Below are 18469 nucleotides of genomic sequence, written 5' to 3'. Positions count from 1 at the left end.
GCTAGAAACAGACCGAAAGACACGCTTAGGTGTTATTTTAATATATTGTTTCTAGGATTATTACCATAAACCAAGAATTGGCCGCCTTAAGTAATCCCTCTCTTTTCCTCCTTTTACTGTGCCGATTTCGGAATTTCCCACTTCTGGTCGGTTGTACCTACGTACCTACGCATCCCTGTCCTATTAGCCGACTTATTTATTATTATTAACCTAAATACCAAGGTGGCTCTTATTTCCAACCCCTGTTTTACCCATTTAAATAAAATATTTTCTTTAACTGATGAATCTTTAAAATAAACCTATTTTCTAAATTTTAGGTTTATAGAGTTAGCAGTAAAAAAACACAGTAGAAACTTTCATCCCATATTTTTTCACCATTACAAGGTTATGTCAAAAAAAAAGTTTATATTCGTTTTTTTAACTAATCTAAATGCGACTTTTGGTGTCTCCAACCTCGAATACAGTGCTAACCGCCTTTCAGGGGTACATTTGGATAAAATAATTAATGAACTGATGTCTATGCTTTAAAAGTAATGTTTTTTCGTTTCGGGTTTGTAGACTATGTAACAAAAAACAATCAGCTTAAACTTTCATTCATAAATTTACCACCCGTAAGTTACACACAGTTAAATAACTTATATAGATTTTTGTTATTTAAAGCTGATAACCTAAATGCTGATCTCCAAGTATCCCACTTCAAAAACCGGACTAGTGTATGAAAACTATTTCACACCTTCAAGATTATTTTTTGAGACAAAAGATAGCCTATGTCCATCTCCAGGAATCCAACTATGGATTTTTATTCCAAGGAAAATTCAAACACAGCCTTTCGAAGTCTTTATCTTTTGCTCTATTTTTAACTGGGCTGTGAAAAGAAATAAAAGAGGGCATCTGCGAATACAGGTTCGCCCTCAATTTCACATAGTCAATGTACCATTAATTTGATTATTTACTTGCTTTAAAAAAATGTATTAGGTACCTATCTATTTAATCAGATATAGTAAAAAATATTTACTGCTTACCTATTATTATGGCTGAAAGTGACAGTACAGTATTAGCATACGGAACCCTAAAAGAGTTTTAAATAAAAAGAGTACTAATATCAACAATTTATTACAACAATCTATTATTATCATTTAAAAAATTCCCTTAGACTACAAATAGGCAATATAATAAATACTGTACAGTATGTAGGTATAAAATGTTTTTAGCAGAACTAAGAAACATTAATCAACTACAGGTTTTTCTAAAAAAATCTTTAAATAATGAAGATTGAGAGTAGTGGTTGAAAAAAAATTGAATTTAATTGAGTGATTTAGTTAAAATAGTGTTATTCTTTTACACCTGAATATTGAGAAAAGAGTTTAGATTTTATTCAATAGAATTAGCACCAGTATCTTTGAAATATTGTCACTCAACATAAATATTTCAAATATTTGCAGCATTAAAAAAAAATTAACAGTATTACATACCTTACATTTTAATAACACTAGTCTACAATTTTTAATGTATGATTGTGATTAGACTCCAATCACTATCTTGCATTAGAAAAAACTATACTGTTTTTAGGATACCCTTCTGCTCTAATTCTTTTTCAACAGCAGTACCTTCATATCTAATCTTATCTTTTAAAGCTTCTTGCATTAATTGAGCATCAAATCTTTGCTTTGACCATTCATACCTACAATATGACCAATAAACTAGAGTGCTGATTGCAAAGGTGCCAACACCAATATGCTGAGACAAGAAAGGTTTGGATGTTTTTAAAAATGATGCCACACCAACTCCAATGCCTGATGCTATTCCATATAGAAAACTTTCCCTGAAGCATGGTATTTTCGATAAGTCCCTTCCAAATAATGTTAGACCCTGTGAAAGAATAAAATAAAATAAATTTCCTTCATTCATTACAATGCTGGGTCATGTGTGGTGACAGAATACAGTTATCTTCCTGCAGGTGTTGTTTGAGGTTACTAAAGAAATAACAGGAAAAGGACAGCAGCATCATCTTTACCTGAGCTGATTATGAGCAAACCTTAGAGACCTTTAGTCCACACACGTATACTTACAACTTGGCTTAAATAACAAATTAATAATGTGTAATAAACTGATTTTATATATTGCACATTATTGTTTTGTTACACTTTATAAATTCTCTATAAAAATTTCTAAATGTTGTTTATCAAAAAGAGTACACTGCAAATATTCGAAACTTGGCTAAATTTATGTCTGATTTCAATAAATAAGAGAATCACATTTTCATACTAGGTACTATCCTAAAAGTAAATGTCTTCTCCAAGTCTATATTATACCTTCTTCTCGTCAGGATCTTCTTCAAGCATGCTCTTCACAACAGTATCCATGTCAGCTTTAACCTATTCTGCGGCTCTGAGTAAATATGTCTTATTTATTTACATTGACTCAATTAGTAAAATAATAACAACAAATAAATAAAATAAATTTATGCAATGATTTATAGATATTCACGAGACTATCACACACAATAATAGAGTCAAAATTTAGATAAGTATTATGATTTATGACTTAGTTTAACTTTATAATGTACTCTGTGGACTGTGAGTATTACCTACCACAGACTGACGTTTTTGTCCACAGACCCTTAGTCCCAGGTATGGAGGGTAGAGGTAAGGAAGATCATCTGTGTATATGAAAAAGTGTCGTCAAAATGTATTAAATTAGGAGGGCGCCACATTTGCATCAAGGTAACTCTTAAACGAAGCGCCAAATATAAATATTGTTAGAGTAGGCTTGAAAAATAAACAAGGAAGTAAGGGTATATTTACCACAATATTTTGTACAACGTAAGTTGTTGAAATTCCCAATAATTAACTACTTTAGTCGATAATGACATTAAATTTTTTAACTCGGCATACTTCAATTCATCTACGATTGCTACATTCATACCATACCCTGTGCATCCACCAGCGCCATTGTGGAGGATTTTTGAACTGTTATTTAGCGCATACAACTGGACACTTTTTCAACTTTTCTCCCATATAAGATGACTCTCCTTACCTCTACCCTCCATAGTCCCAGGTTTTGAGATTTAATTTCTATTTTTTAGAGTAAAAAATAAATTCTATCTGGCAATTTTAAGGTTTTTGACAGGTTGCAATTTTTAAAGCTCTAGGCACTAGCATTTTTCGCCGAAAATCATAAACTTGTATACAACCATGAAATCGTGCAATTTTTTTAAATGGTTTGCTACTGCTGCTTTCTTAGTCATTGACTAAGAAAGCAATATATTAATGTTTGTGAGACTATATATACACTATATATACTATTGGGTTCAGAACATGCCAGCCACCAGGCTCAGTGTGTGTACCACAGGCTTGTCTGTACATAGCCTATCACAAATCAATGAAGTTGTCAGGTTGACAAATTGTATTTTATCACATATCGTGTCATTTTGACATTAGTGATAGAAATTTTCGATAGCTTTTTCTCGTACCTACATTATTTTTATCAAAGATTGTCTTGCAAGTATTATATTAAAATTGACAGCACATATAACATAAAATTGTCGATATAGTACTTACTGTTGCACATTATTAATATTGTGAACCGCTCTCTGTGATTTGTGAAATTTACGTGGGTGCAGATCAAAAACCTAGAACAGCTTTTACTTGATCATTGATTAAAAGTTGTGTCTGCTTTCCTTTACGGCCCGTAACCAGTATTATCACTATGGACCTGTAGCCACATAGTTCTTATCTTCATTTTATGACAGGTATGTACCAAAAACCAATAAACTTTACGATTTTTTGTGAGAGCTTGCGTAGTACATAGCAATTTGATAAGCGACAATTTTGTGAGAATAATCTTCCAAATTTAGTTTGGAGAAATATTAAGTATTTACCCAAATAATATATTTATTTTTAATATATTTGTTATCTAATTTTGCGTATTTTGCAACTGCATGATTAAAATCAAAATGAGTAGTGATATATATATATTTTTTTAAATTGTATAAAAAGATTTAAGTGTTTTGTCAGGCTTAACCAATGATGGAATTTAACCCCTGTCCTCCTTGCATAATTTTTTTGTGAGGAAATATGTACTTTTTCAGAAAAAAATATTTTCGGTAAAATTTGAGGTTATGGTAACTTTTATATACAATATTCGAGATTATCAAATCTCAAAATAATTGTCAACTCCCAAAGTCTGAGCTGTGAAGTGGATAAAACCAACATTTTTTCTTTAAATATTTTTACAATTATTTTGTAACAACAATTTTGTCAAATTTATTTACAATCAAGCCTATTCTTAAAAGTACTAAAAAAACTATGTTGTCAAACACTAACAATATTTAGGCACTTTGGAGAGCCTCTCAAATAAAAGTGGTGACATATTTTTCACAAATCAACCAAATGCTGGAAAAGTTTATAAATAAAAACCATTGAACCATTTTTTAGAAGTTGGTTTAAAAATGACTGCTTTACTATGCATAAGACTATTTTTACTTACTTAATATTAATGATGGGACTGGTGGAATTTGGCATACAAATAATTACAAAACCAATTCATTATCTGGTTATACATATACAAATTTCAAGATGCTATGTTTTTAATTTTTGCTTTTATTTATTGTCACTGGTAAAATTTATCTATCTAATAAAATTTCATGAGAAGTTTTTGTCAGTTGTAGTAGATATCTACTTTATCTGGTGTATTTAGGAAAAAGCTGCAACAATTTGGATGAAGTTATGTTTATTATTATAAATTTTCTTTTAAGTTTATCTTACTTTATTTTTTATTAAAGAGGTCACCTAGCTAATAAATTATACTCCACTATACATTTATAAATAGTTGTAAAAAGGTAATTTTTGACTACGCATAAGCATAGTCAAAAAATATAACCCATTATTAATGATGTCCTTAAAAGATTATGCTGTGTTGCAAAAGGTAAAAGGTTTAGTTTATTTATGAATTTATTAATTGATTTGATCAAATCTTTTTCATCACTAGTCACTGCAGTAATTATGATCATTTTATATTTTAATGACCAATGCTTATTATTAAATAAACATATAATCACTTTGATTATATTATTTAAAATCAGTCTGTCTGTGGCCTGTGCATATGTATGTATTTTAAAACTTTTGATTGTGAAACAAAAGCAGGCTGAAATTAAACACAGCTAAAACATCTTACTGCCACATAGCAGATTCAAAATTAAACAAGCATAAAGCTTACTTGTTGAAAACAGTCCAGCAAAGCAGAGGCATCTAGGGAAGCTTCTTCAACTTACAAGAATTAAACTCTTCTCTACATAAATTTGTCCCATACTTTCACCCTACAATCCACTGTGTTGGGTGGTCCAAGATGTTGTACATCTTGCTTAACCTTCCAGGACTGTTGTGTGATGTTGATAACCTTTTTCACAATTGGGTTATCAAACCTAAAAGATTTTACAAATCTGACTGGAGGTTTTGGAGATTAGAATGTTCTAACAAATAAACTTTTCCCCCATTTACCCCACTTAGGGGTAAAATTTTAAAAACGTAATGCCTTCCTCATAAATTTGGCTACCAATTCAAAAAAGCAAAATCTTTTTTGCCAACTAATCCGAAAAGAGATTTACGCGTGCGAATCTTACTCTACAAGCTTTTATTAAGTTTTTACTCATTTTAAGAAGATTGCTTGCTTAAAGGAAGATTAAATGCTGTTAAAATTAAAGTTGTGGACTACTAAGTTCTAAAATTATTCTGAAGTATGCTAAAAATCGATTGAGAAATCGACATCTGCAGTGCCTTCACCAAGTGCGCGAAGGTCATGCTTTTAAGTAACGATGACCTTATCGTGCCGTGGAGGCACATATTCGTAGCGAATGTTGCGATATTACCCATTGCATTCTTCGTAAGTCAACTATCTATGAGGCTAGCTACTTTATTAATATTAAAGTTTTTAGGTTCCTTTAGGTTTGCATTATTTATTTCACGCAGCAACAGAGATGCGTTTTTGGGATAGTTTTGCTCAGAAAAGTGACAAGTTACCTTTTTCAATCTAGAATATTGGTCCCTTGGATTGCTCGGAGTGCTTCTTTCACGCAGCGGCACAGATGGGGTTTATCTTTTGCATAGTGATACCTAGTTTATATGTATGAATGTATGGCGTTGTCTCCTGGAGAAATATACGGTTCTTATTGAAAAGCTTTAAATCGCAATTCCGGTAGTACCTCTTCAGGCTAGAATAACTGAACCAGTTGAAAGGAGCATCAAATATGCGGATCGGTCTTGATATAATAGCTACACTGAATACTTTTATCCCGTAAAACCTTTCACGCAGTAACTTTCGCATTAATAACATGAGTAGAAACTAGGGAATTTTTTAAATACACGCTTAAAGTAGCGGGCGAAGTTAATACATGATTGATGATTTTTATACGGGTAGTTTGGTCTTACTTTTTATAGTCTTATCAGATGAGCAAGTTCTTGATACCAATTGTTGTCAAAAGCTTGTTTACAATAAAATATTTACAGTAAACAAGCCAAGTTAGGTTGTTTCAGTCGTCAGAAATGCAGCATGACCGTCCAAGCTACACATCTTATCAGTGCAACACTAATTTAAGTCTTAAGTCGTATGTTCGGGACCTACAAAGAGCTCAGTGCCACAAACAAACATAAAAATTATACTAATAGTGGGAGTAAAGCTTCACGTTCAATATTAGATTTTATTCTATAAATTATTATAAATCGACTGAAGTTATCTTAAAATCCTAGACGAGTTATAGCGTTGGGTAGCCTCAGAATAACAATAAGGCTGTCTTTCCCCGGGGATTTTATTATGTGGAAGGTTGCCTAGCGAAACATGTGGTGTGAAGCACGCCAATATCTTAGCGTATTTTATCGAAACCGATCTCAAAACTTACTAGATACAGATTTTTATTGTACTAAAGTACATATGCGCTGTTGGTCGGTTGGTTTTTTTGTGTAGAATAGACGAATTGAGGACCAACTGTTTAAAAGTTGGTCAAAATCTACATTAGTTGTGCCGATCTGGAAATATTCTGGTTATTATATTCACTAAAGCCGGAATGAGTGGGTTATTTTACTTGGATGACTTCCAGATTTCGAAACTATGTTAAAGACAACCCGTCTCGACCCTTTTATACCTACTTTCTGTACATTTATTAAGGAAAAGTATACGTAACCTCTAAAGTCGCATTATTATTTATCACTGCCACAAGTTTCAGCTTTTTTAAGTTGCTACGTAACTTACCAAATAGTACAGAAGTACATAAATAATCTGCATGCACGTATATGAGAGTGTCTCCCCGTCCTTTCCCTTCCCTCCTACAAGTGAATCAGGCGATTGGGATTAGGTGCCCAGAAATGGGACACTTAAAAGATGATGATGATTATGGTGTAAAAGAAATAATTTAAAATTATCGTCCAGGTAAAGGTGTATCTTTCATCAAGATAAAAAAAATCTTACTTAATAATATGCTTAACTAATTAATATAATAAAAGTTCTCATCAAGATAATATAATAGTCTTCCGGGCGTTAATTTTATTTATTGCTTGGCTACAAGAGAAATTGTTTGTCAAGTCTTATTTTATTACAATACGTATAAAAAATCGCGGTTTCTCTTTCTCATCGCCAGATGATACTTTCTCAAGATATAATTGCAAGATAAAAGGCTAAATTCTTAATTATTATGTAAGTATCTTTACAATGTTGTACGTACTTAAATGATGTTTTTTTAGAGTTGACAACGGAATCAAACGCGTAAAAACCATGTAAATTACCGTGCTCTTTCCCTATATCGGCGCAAAACCTAGCGCTCAACCATTTTTAAACATTTTGTCTGGTGGGAGATTCTGGGCAGTGGCTAGTTACCACCCTAGCGGCAAAGATGTGTCTTTAAGCGTTTGGGCGTTCCGGCACCTTGTTGCGAAGAAACCGATTAGGGTTATAGGTTTTATATAACTGCTATATTCCCATAGAGGTTAGCCCGCTACCATCTTAGACTGAATCATCACTTAACAGCAGGTTAGATTGCAGACGCTATTGCGAAGAGCTAACTTGTAGTAGCAAAAAAAAAAGAAAAAAAAAATCAAATTACATTCAAATTCAAAAAATCTTCATTCATATATCACAGGCTCTTATGAAACGTACATACATAATATATATTATGTTTCCATTGATTAAATACGTTACTATCGTTATGTTTTCATTATTGTGTCGTTTTGGTGATAACTACATTCGTTAACTTCGAACTAGATAATAGATACATTTTAAAGTTGTATCCCTCCATGAAAAACAAACTTAAAAAAACTTGTTTTTTTTATCTCTCGTTATGTTAGCTGTAAAGTATAGTTTATGAACTTCCACATGTTGCAGATAGATGTATATTGTATATGTACCTAGTCAACACGTGTTAGCATTTATCGCACAATCGGTACAATTTATTTCTAATCTAATTAGGTCAAATCTGAAGTCGCAAATTAAATTTTAACCTTTACCTAAATACCTACAAATAATAATGTACAATTAATTTACTTTCATTTTTAACTGTTCGGCGATGATCTGCTCTTTGCGATGTCGTTTGTCTAATTTTCTTCTAGTGAGGGCCCGCTACAATTGTTGTGCACCTCTACTCAAATAAAATTTTCCTTTACTTTTCTCCGAAACCGTTCATTGTATGCAATTTGAGCATCGCATTCTAAACCTTTGTCTTCAATGTAAGAGGAGGCCTGTGACCAGTCGTTGGGAGGTTAGTGATCATTAAATCCTTTAATATGATAAGGGAACGAACAGCGGTTTAAGCTGTGCCTTAATTGATTCCGACCTTAGCAAATGATGGCGTACTTTGTTCGATAAAAAATCACAAACACAAGAAAACGTTTCTTTCTACAGAAAAGTTGTAGAGCTTGATAATATCTACAAAAAAGTCAGCGAAAGGCTATATTAACATCACGCTACGACTATACTATATAGTGCTATATATATAGTGCTATCTAAAACACACAAGAAATAAATATAGTTATAACGTAGACTATTGTAGTCTTAGAAATAACAATTTTAAGGAAAATTAATTCAAAACGTATTCTATGTACTAGTTCCTTGTTCGTAACACTGTGGAACGAATATTAAAATTATATGGTTTCTATGTAATAGTATTGCACATCGTAAGTTTTGCAAGAGCTTACAGTCGGGGAAATATTGTAATACCGTGGCTTGGTTGAACTGCGTGATTTGCTCTTTTGAATCGTGCATCGTTTATCTTTCAGTTCAACAAACTTACGGAGCAAACATCTTTATTTGACACTATAAATATAAGGAAGCTATGAGACTTGTTTATTTTTAAGCTGTCTATATAACTAGCTGCCTCGTGAGACCAGTTACTTGTTACGTGCACATTTAAAACGATCATGCATCCAACACAGTGACTAAGGAAGAAGTAGAGGGCAAGTTATAACTGCGAAAAAAGTGAGCCTACTAACTATGGATGTGTGGATACTAAGATGGTGACAAAACAATTTGCAACAATGGGACACACTAGCGTGAATTGCGCTTCCCATCCTATTGTTGTAAATTATTTTTAAAGAACGTCATAAATGAATAACACTTAAAATTTTGAAATACACATTTTCAACTAAATTCTTTAGCCGGTAGTGACACTTTATTTACTCAAGAAATGTAGGCATTTTAATGGCGTATTGGCACGCTCAAGCTATACGAATATAGTATCTAAGGCCGTTTCTTAACCTATACATTGACTTAAAAACAACTAGCCTTAAAGTAAGCATTGAAATTCAGACTTCATGTGATGTGACATACAGTTTTTTTTTGGTCGTCAACACGTTTTGTACTAGTGCACGGCTAGCATGGGCAGAAGAAAAAAATTTATCCCCCGAATATACCCACAGCGAGGGGTTAAATTTATCTACATTTACATATATTATGTGTCCATGCCCATGATGCTCGGAGTGTGGATAAAACGGGAAAGCACTTTTGTCATTTCCCCGTGCAGAAATTTCATTTCTACCCTGGTCAAAAACTACTTGCTACTTTGTCTGCATATGATTTGCTATACTCACCTTCTGGGTTATTGTAGTAACGCCAACTCAGTCATTTCTCAATTTAATAATAACTCTGTATTTAAACGTAGTGTGTGTGTGGCAGTCTTGAATTCGTAATTAATGAATGTGTAATTCATCCAAGTCCTACCTACTACAACATCCTGCATTTTGATTGCTATTATAATTATTATGTAATTTCAAATGCTATTGGTGTCTATACGCACCTTCAAAATTTAATTGCTGTTGAGTCTTCTTTACGACGACTGGTGCTTATAATTTCGGATTTATAAATGATGTTTTGTAAAGGGAGAGTAAACTAAAAATTCAGTACAATAGTATTAGACTAAAGAGGCTACAGCAAATAGTACTGCGCCATAGAAATAGTATCCTCGCATATATGAAGTACAAGGATACACCTGACTTATCAGATATCGAAATTTACGTACATTTTGCTTTATATACTTAAGTCTGCGGGTACTGAGGAAGACTTAAAGAAAATCATGAATTTTTTGGTTTGTGGAAGCCACTATCGTAAAATTGACTATACGCTAGAAAAATGCTTTTACTGCGACAGTGGGTTTTATATTGGTTATATAAATTTACTCGTTATAAACAAATATAGTTAGTGTAGTAGTGAGGAATTAATAGGAAAAATTTGTCCATCTGTACCTACACTAATAAAACCTACAAAGAGGACGTGTAATATTTATGGGCTTATTTGTACATATTTCTTCTTAATCAGATGTATGAGGAAAATTTGGTCAATATAATAACTATGAACACGTCGGAAACCACATTAATGTATTGTTGTAATTTTAATTTTTATATCATTGAAATTTAATATTTTTAGCTAGGTACCTACTAATCGACTTCCTCCATGGTTAATATGTTTATGTTCTGGGTTCTATTCCTTGGTTGGGAAAGAAGTGTTAATTCTCGAGTTTTTCTGGAAATAATCTCTGTACCAGTCCAGAGCCGGCAAATTCTTGTGTCGATCATACCCGTGCCTCGAAGAGCACCTTGAATCGAACCGCGTCAGTCTTGGTTATGATCACTGAAACGTGGTTATAATCGTTAACGCCCGCCACCCTGCATCGGAGCAGCGTCGTGGTCTGCGTGGTATGCTCTAAACCATCTTTATATTAAGTAAGCCCTTGACTGTAATTTCACCTGATGCTAAATAATGATACACTCAAAGATGGTACAGGGCTTACCTAATGGCAGGTATATTAAACCAATATCGGTATCTACGTGGCATCATACCGGAACTAAATAGCTTAGCAGAACGACCTACGAATGAACATAGCCGAAGTCTAGACCAGAGAAAATCTGAATTATAAATTCCCTATAACCCCAGTCGGATATCGAATCCAGGACCTTCCCCTGATAGGCCACAGCCAGGGAGGTCCTCTCTCCTATAAAGCCTGTGCATAGCGGGAGGAATTTGTTATGCTGAGGATAACTCCAAAAACGACGCAGGTTCTCAATTCCGTGACTGTTTAAATTTGTTTTTCGTTTTTCTCGTCCCATCGCTAATTGATTTGTGTGACCTCCGCAAACTAGTTTAGGATAAACGAGTTGTGACTTAAAAATATACTAAATTGTTATTAAATAATAAATAAGTTCCTACCTAAATAACGCTATAGAACATTTTTCCATCCATATTTTTGGTTACCAATTAGTTGCACTGTTATGCAACTGGTTGCGGTTTTATTTTTAATCAAATTTAGAAAAACGCTAATCCGAATATCATTCAGACGGTTTCTCTCTAAACTACCGCTTAAAAGTAATTTGGTAAACTTAATTTAACACAGATTTTTGTAAGCTGTTTTTGGGTTTTTTTAAGCTTTTCAGTTTCCAAAAATCAAGTATGTGATCAAGCAGACCTCAATAAAACCAATATATCATGAAATCCTGATTTTTGGCGTTTCGTAACGTTTGAGTATCTTCTCCTTAGGAGGTCACAACCGTGCAAAGCGACAAGAAGAGTTTGGCTTTGGTGGTCAAAATATTCATGCTGCGATAGGTAAACCCTTTAAAAATTAAAAATATAATTCCAACAGTCGTCTAATATTGAAAATTTTAAGATAACGCCCCAAAAATGACGCATCCACATTCCAAAATTGAAATCAATCTTAAATTATTAATGCATGTTGAGAGAAGGCGTCGGATCGATCTCCTATGCAGTTTAAATCAATGGATTTAGAAAGTTGAATTCGTTTAGAATAGATTAATAGGCGCTAGAAGTTTGTTAAAAAAAACTGAGATTTGCAGATGCAAAGAAAAGACTTGTTCGACTGAGTATTTTATAGTATAAGAAGGTTTAACCTTCATCAATATCTGAGGTGTCGAAACATTCGCGCCGAGTTGTTCCGTGTGAATCAGAGTGTGCTGGTGTTTCGCTTGTTCGCACGCCTGAAATAGTCAGTGCAGTAGAGTAATTAGCGACGTCTACACTTCACGTTAGGGCGCCTTCATCTCATGTCTATAGCATTTGGCAGGCAACTAAGGACCAATTTTTCTGTCTTAGGAAAGATATTGCGTGCGTAGAAACTGGTTATACAACTGAGTGAAGTCTAAAGTGTTATAAACAGTATTACCCAGTTGGGAATCTCTTGCCTGTGCTTTGTGGATTTGTGTAAAGTGTTATAATCAACGGTTCAGTAAGTAGCATTACTTCGTACTAGCCATGTGTTTTGTGTGCAGATAACAGGCTACTATGCTTTCGAGTGTTTATGTGCTTTTAATATTCGAGCATTTGGAGTAACGAACATAAGTGTTATCCAAATAAAAACTCTTAAGTCTTTATTGTTAAAGCATAATTTCCTTTGTGCTGAATTTTCCTTAGACTCTCATGATCAACAAAAACCTGATTATCTGATATTAGGTTTGAAGTAGTAGTTATAGATTGCACAGTTGTATTTCTGTTATTGAAGTTTAATTATATATTAATGAGTCGAGGTTTATTCTCAAATAACCCTTGAATTAACTCAATAATGAAGGAATTCAATTAAATTCCTATTTAGAGCTAGCGGAAAAAATCCGTTTTAATACTTATTAACGATTTTTAAAATGTGTAACGTTACTTAATACATTACAAATAATTAATGAAATGTATTAATTGCTACACTATTTAAACCGGAACAGTATTTCTACTCCATAGCCAAGTATGAAATTTGTTTGAATCTAAATCATAAAGAATAGGGAAAAGTTATGAGATAAAGGTTATTTTAGTGAACTGGTTCTGCTATAAGTATCTGGATAATTACCACTACGACTTACGTGGTTAGTAACCGCATTACAGAGAAATATACCGTAGATGCCGTTTAGAAAAGATAAATTGGAAGATACGAGGTTAAATACAATGATGAAAATTAATAAGAGTAACCTATTACATTGTATCCTGACAACACCAATACGTAAGAGTTACACGTGTGTCTATGGATATTACATGAAGTGTACATTTGTAAAATACATACAAAAAAATAAAATGAAATTGTCCGCATCGGATTTGTTATTACAAAATGCTTCATAAGATTTGAATATGTTTTGAACGATATCATAACATGTGGGCTTAAAGTATTATTAATATGATTATTTGGGCGAAGTTCTAAAAATAAGTATTATAATTCTGAAACAAAACGTCTACAATATTAAAATATTCCCGCTTTAAGCGATGGTTATGATCCCCCTGAACATTATTTGCTTTTCTTCTGTTGTTCTTGTAGGAACATAAAAGTCGTAATATTATCAAGAGTATAAAATTTAGAAGGTACAACCTTAAAAGTAAAGTAATGTAAAAGTTTCATCCATTGACAGCCGGCAGTTATTTTTATTTAATATATGTATAATGTATATACCAATACTTGTTTCAGAGTTTTTGAATAACAACCCTTTAAAGATGTAGCGGATAATAGCGGTAATATGTTAGTGCGGTTCCCCCCGACTCTGTCCTCGTAAAACTTGGATTTAACTTTATTTGGCGTACGACCTTAACTATTAGTCTCAATATAAAAGTTTTGTTTTTATTTCTTATGGACGAAGTCGCGGGCAACCGCTAGAAATAAATATAATAATTCAAACAAAGTTTAGAACCACAAATCATTAATAACTTTTATTATTTACAAAGTTAGATGCACACTGTGTTATCTGTCTATATGATAATTGTATGACATACTTGATATAAATATCAGCTCAGGTGACAGGTAATGACAAATATGTGTTGATTATATCTATGATCAAACATGTAGGTATAATTAATTAATTATTGAGATCACAATTTTACAACGATATTTTAATTATATCTAAGTTTAGTGCCAGATTTTCATTGCTCTGCTCTTATGATGCGCGATGGCTAGATGTTTTTTTTTAACCAGTATCTACCCATTACCGACACTCTACTCTCACTCCTATGGTCTCCTCGCAGAATGAGAAGAGTTAAGGTCGTAGTCCACCACGCTGGTCAATTGCGGATCGGTAGACTTCACTGGCCCACTCGAACATTATGGAGATTTCTGGGGCATGCAGGATTTCTCACTCTGTTGTTCTTTACTATTGAAGCCGTGAGTCTTTGACCGTGGCTAAATACCACCCTACCGACAAAGGCGTGCCGCTAAGCGATTTAGTGTTCCGGTGCGATGTCGCGTGAAAACCGACATGGTATGACTACCATGCTTCAACATCTCCAGCATCTGCGCCTCTTAACACTGAGAGATTGCAGTGAAAAAAAAAATTGTCAAGGGCGAATTTGTCTATGATTCGGTTGTTAAAACATCTTGTAATGGCACATCACTATCTGCTGCCACTAGTCATTATAATACTTTAGAAGTTTTAAGTTTATTAGCTGTCCGCGTTTATTCCAGCTTTACCTAAATGGAAAAATATATACAGCCTATACATCCTTCAACTTGAAGACATAAGTATTAGTTACCTTCAGAATTAAAGAGCTATTTATTACACCATAGGCTTCTATAGTGTAATAAAACATTTTAACGAAAATATAACAAAATGTTTCGCCTGCGCGGAAATATCTAAATTACATTCGAAAAAGGAATAACTGCGCAAAATATTATATTTACGGACTGGAACAGTGATTAAAAAAATAAAGAAGAGATCTTTAATATTCAACAAAAATCTATCTATTTTCTTCGGGCGGCTAATTCCAAGATTAGCGCATTTTTTTAAATATTCACAAAAAAAAGGAATGAATTCCCTTTTCCTGCTTTAAAATTGTACACTTAATATCAATGTATGATCGCGTCATTATATTACAGCTATTGTAAGAAACGGATACAAATTTGCTAACAGCATACTAGATGGCGTTACTAAGATCGATAGAAATTTGCCTTAAAATTCGTTTTTGTTTACTGGTAATAAAAAAGTATGTTTCCTTAGTTTATTCTTGTATCACTTTTACTCAATGGCCTTGCTTATTGGATTTTTGCTTGTAAATTTCTTTTCCTTCATGCTGAACTCCGAAAATTTTACCAATCTTCAATATTGGTGCGTATTTGAAGAAGTAATTATTTATATTGCAATTATTTGATGCGTATGCGATAATATACCTATCCACCTACTCTTATTTTGTAAGGTTTGCCATATAGTTTTCTCACGATATTACATTATAATATATAGCATTAAAACGCATAAAAATTTGGGAACCGGCTGGATTTGAATCTGCATATCTCGGGTAATCGCGTCCTGATGCCTTGCTTAAACCCACGGATCATTTAACACCGATGCCGAAAATAATATAATCAGTCATAAGATTCCAAAATGTTAATGCATTTTATATTTATATACTTAATTGATATTCCCTCGCATACGTAAGAATACTTAAATAAAAATGTAACACTATAAATAAAAACCTAGTCGTCATATAAACCCATTACCGGCCCACTACAGGGAATGGGTCTCCCACACGCCATAAGAAGGGTTTAAGCCGTAGTCTGCCACGCTGGTCCAGTGCGGAATGGTGGATTATTACCAACTATCGTGGTGGATAAACCTATTAACTATAATTAATTATAAGTATACATGTTAATAAAGTTTTTTAAATATCGCAAGCACTAGTCTATAAACAGATTATTTCTCTATTAATAAGGCACGATGAACAAATACAGAATGATTATTAATTAGTTTTGATATCGGTCCCGTATTATATCAGCAACTATTTCCCTTGGCAGCATTGTCGCTCGTGCGGTTTTCGCTAATGAAGTTTTCGCGCTTCTGCCGGGCCGCCGACTGAAGTAAACATACACATTGTAAACAAGTTGTCTCGTGTCCGCTGGAAGCTCTACCCGAGTGTCTTCAGAACTCTCTGCACCTCTGCCACTGTACAATCTCCTCCAACTAAACATTGTCCATGCAGTCATTGCTTTGTCTCCGTATTGCGCCGTGTTGACCGCCAGAAATCTTTAGTTTATTTGAAATATAAAATCACTTATTTTCCACACTTTAATAAATAGTTTGATTTGCTACTTCCACATTTAGTGACTGCTGTCCGTGTTTCAAAAGTTCCAACAACTAAAGGAAACTATATTAAAGCGAATACACCTGCACTTCATAAACGAACGCAAGGTTAACTGCGTAGTCAATTTATGTCGCGGAGTTGACAATAAAAAAATATCCGATCCTAGCGAACGGTGGCTAGCTACTGGTAGCGTAAAGGCCGTTGAAGCCTACATCGGCAATCTGTTCACACAATCGTGACATCCGTTTTATTCGGAACGTGAGCACAATGTCGTATACCTGATAGTTATTGCTTACAATTAAGCATGCGAGGTACAACACACCTTCGTCGATCTTGCCTAAGATAGAACTAAAGCCGTTATAGAAAATTAATCGCATTCACATAACAGTGCAGGGTGACCGCATGTCAAACCATATAGGATATGCGCCTTTCATACACATCAGATAGGATATTGACCTGACTAATGCTCGCCCCAATAATCATAATCGTGTCACTAGTCAGTTAGTCACCCATTGTAGGTCTACATTCTACATCACAGATCCAAGAATGTACGCTGTAGCTCAGTGGGCGCCGAAGTCATTGAATATAACCTCCAGATTTTGAATATTTTATTCAAACAGATATGCCACAATCTGTACTAATATTATATACGTTTTTTGGTCTGTCCTTCTTTGATGAAGCAATAGAGCAACTGGATTGATTTGAGTCTGTAATTATCTCTTCCTGCTAAAATGGTTGAACGGAATTGAAGAAAATTGTATCGAGGTATCTAAGTATCTAGGGGTCTGAGAAAAATGTGAAGGTTAGTGTGTTGGTACTTGGCGTGTCCTACATTAAGACAGCAACTTTTGCATTTGAAACTTTAGAACTTGAACTATTACGAACCTTAGGGCGTTAGATTTGTTTCATTAATTTAAGGGGTATTTGCCTCAAAAAGGCTGGAAATGACGAATCATTGTAATGTTTCATTGTATATACACCAACTTTTAGTATATATATATAACAACCCATTTTTTTAACTAAAACTTGCCGTTGAAAATTTCTGAATTGTCTATAGTTTACATGAAGTTTTAGCTATAGATTTCTCTGCATAACTAACAAGGCGGTGATGCAGTTTAGGCAGATAAGAATACACCTCTCCCCGCGGGTATTGTACGAGCCGACTAAGGAAATATACCAGAGAACGGACAGCAGAGTCCTACTACTTACATCTATTGCGATCTGGAACACGCTTCCGTTGGGAGGACCTTTTGCCCAGCAGTGGACTGTTATAGGCTATTATGATGATGATGTCATCAACCCATTCAAATCAGTCAAAGCAACGATCACACGAGAATTGAATAAGTTTTTTTTACAAAACTTTTAGTTTGTTCATTCACCTTTTCCGTTTTTTAGGCAGTAGGTACAAAAGATTTGCTATTTGTTAAAATGTTGACATCTCTAGAAAATGCATCGTTGGTATTCCAAACACTAGGTGGACGGAAGAAATTACAAGAGTTGCAAGGTGTCGTTAGTAACAAGCGGCACTTAACATTCGAATTTCACAGTCCGGTTTCTGTGTCAAGCCGTGAATGTCCATCGGTTGATATGATGATGATGACTGTTCCATCCGTCTCGTTACGTATTCGTAAAATGTTTTCCGTTCTGTATGAAATTGTAAACAGCCAAATTTGTGTTCGTATAATAATGAGGCCTTGGTTAAATACAAATAAAATGTAAGGTTGAAGATATCTTTATAAATATTATCAACGGTAATTTGTTCTGTATTTTCCCAACTCCATACGACTTTAAACATTACAGCACGTGACATAATGTCAATATTTACCAACGTTAATGTTAGTAAGCGTTTTTTTATTATATTTATCATTTCATTATGACAGTGTAGCAAAATATTCAGGTTCATATAATTAAAACGCTTATAACATGTTTCACGAGCATCCAGATCACT

At 33.7% G+C, this 18469-nt stretch overlaps 2 protein-coding genes across 3 annotated transcripts in view; one reads left to right on the top strand and one right to left on the bottom strand.

Moving 5' to 3' along the window:
• Nucleotides 1–1153: 1153 nt before the first annotated feature.
• On the bottom strand, nt 1154–2421 carry LOC120627426 (cytochrome c oxidase assembly protein COX20, mitochondrial). The gene is made up of 2 exons (XM_039895427.1): nt 2313–2421; nt 1154–1869 (listed from the first exon to the last, which is right to left on the bottom strand). The coding sequence occupies exons 1-2, from the start codon at nt 2361–2363 to the stop codon at nt 1555–1557; spliced, it is 366 nt and encodes a 121-aa protein (XP_039751361.1). The 5' UTR covers nt 2364–2421; the 3' UTR covers nt 1154–1554.
• A 1034-nt stretch (nt 2422–3455) lies between these two features.
• LOC120627317 (protein numb) overlaps nt 3456–18469 on the top strand; it is a 39435-nt gene continuing 24421 nt past the window's right edge. The window contains exon 1 of one of the 2 annotated variants that reach the window (XM_039895289.1): nt 3456–3751. The gene's annotated coding sequence lies outside the window, so the exon portion shown is untranslated. Of the gene's footprint in view, nt 3752–12473; nt 12713–18469 lie in introns of those variants that run through there. The other variant, XM_039895290.1, reaches the window with a different exon arrangement.

Source organism: Pararge aegeria, chromosome 11, assembly GCF_905163445.1.
Source record: "Pararge aegeria chromosome 11, ilParAegt1.1, whole genome shotgun sequence".
NCBI classification, from domain to species: domain Eukaryota; kingdom Metazoa; phylum Arthropoda; class Insecta; order Lepidoptera; family Nymphalidae; genus Pararge; species Pararge aegeria.
The sequence above is the reverse complement of the archived record's forward strand: the minus strand, read 5'-3'. Positions and strand labels throughout refer to the sequence as shown.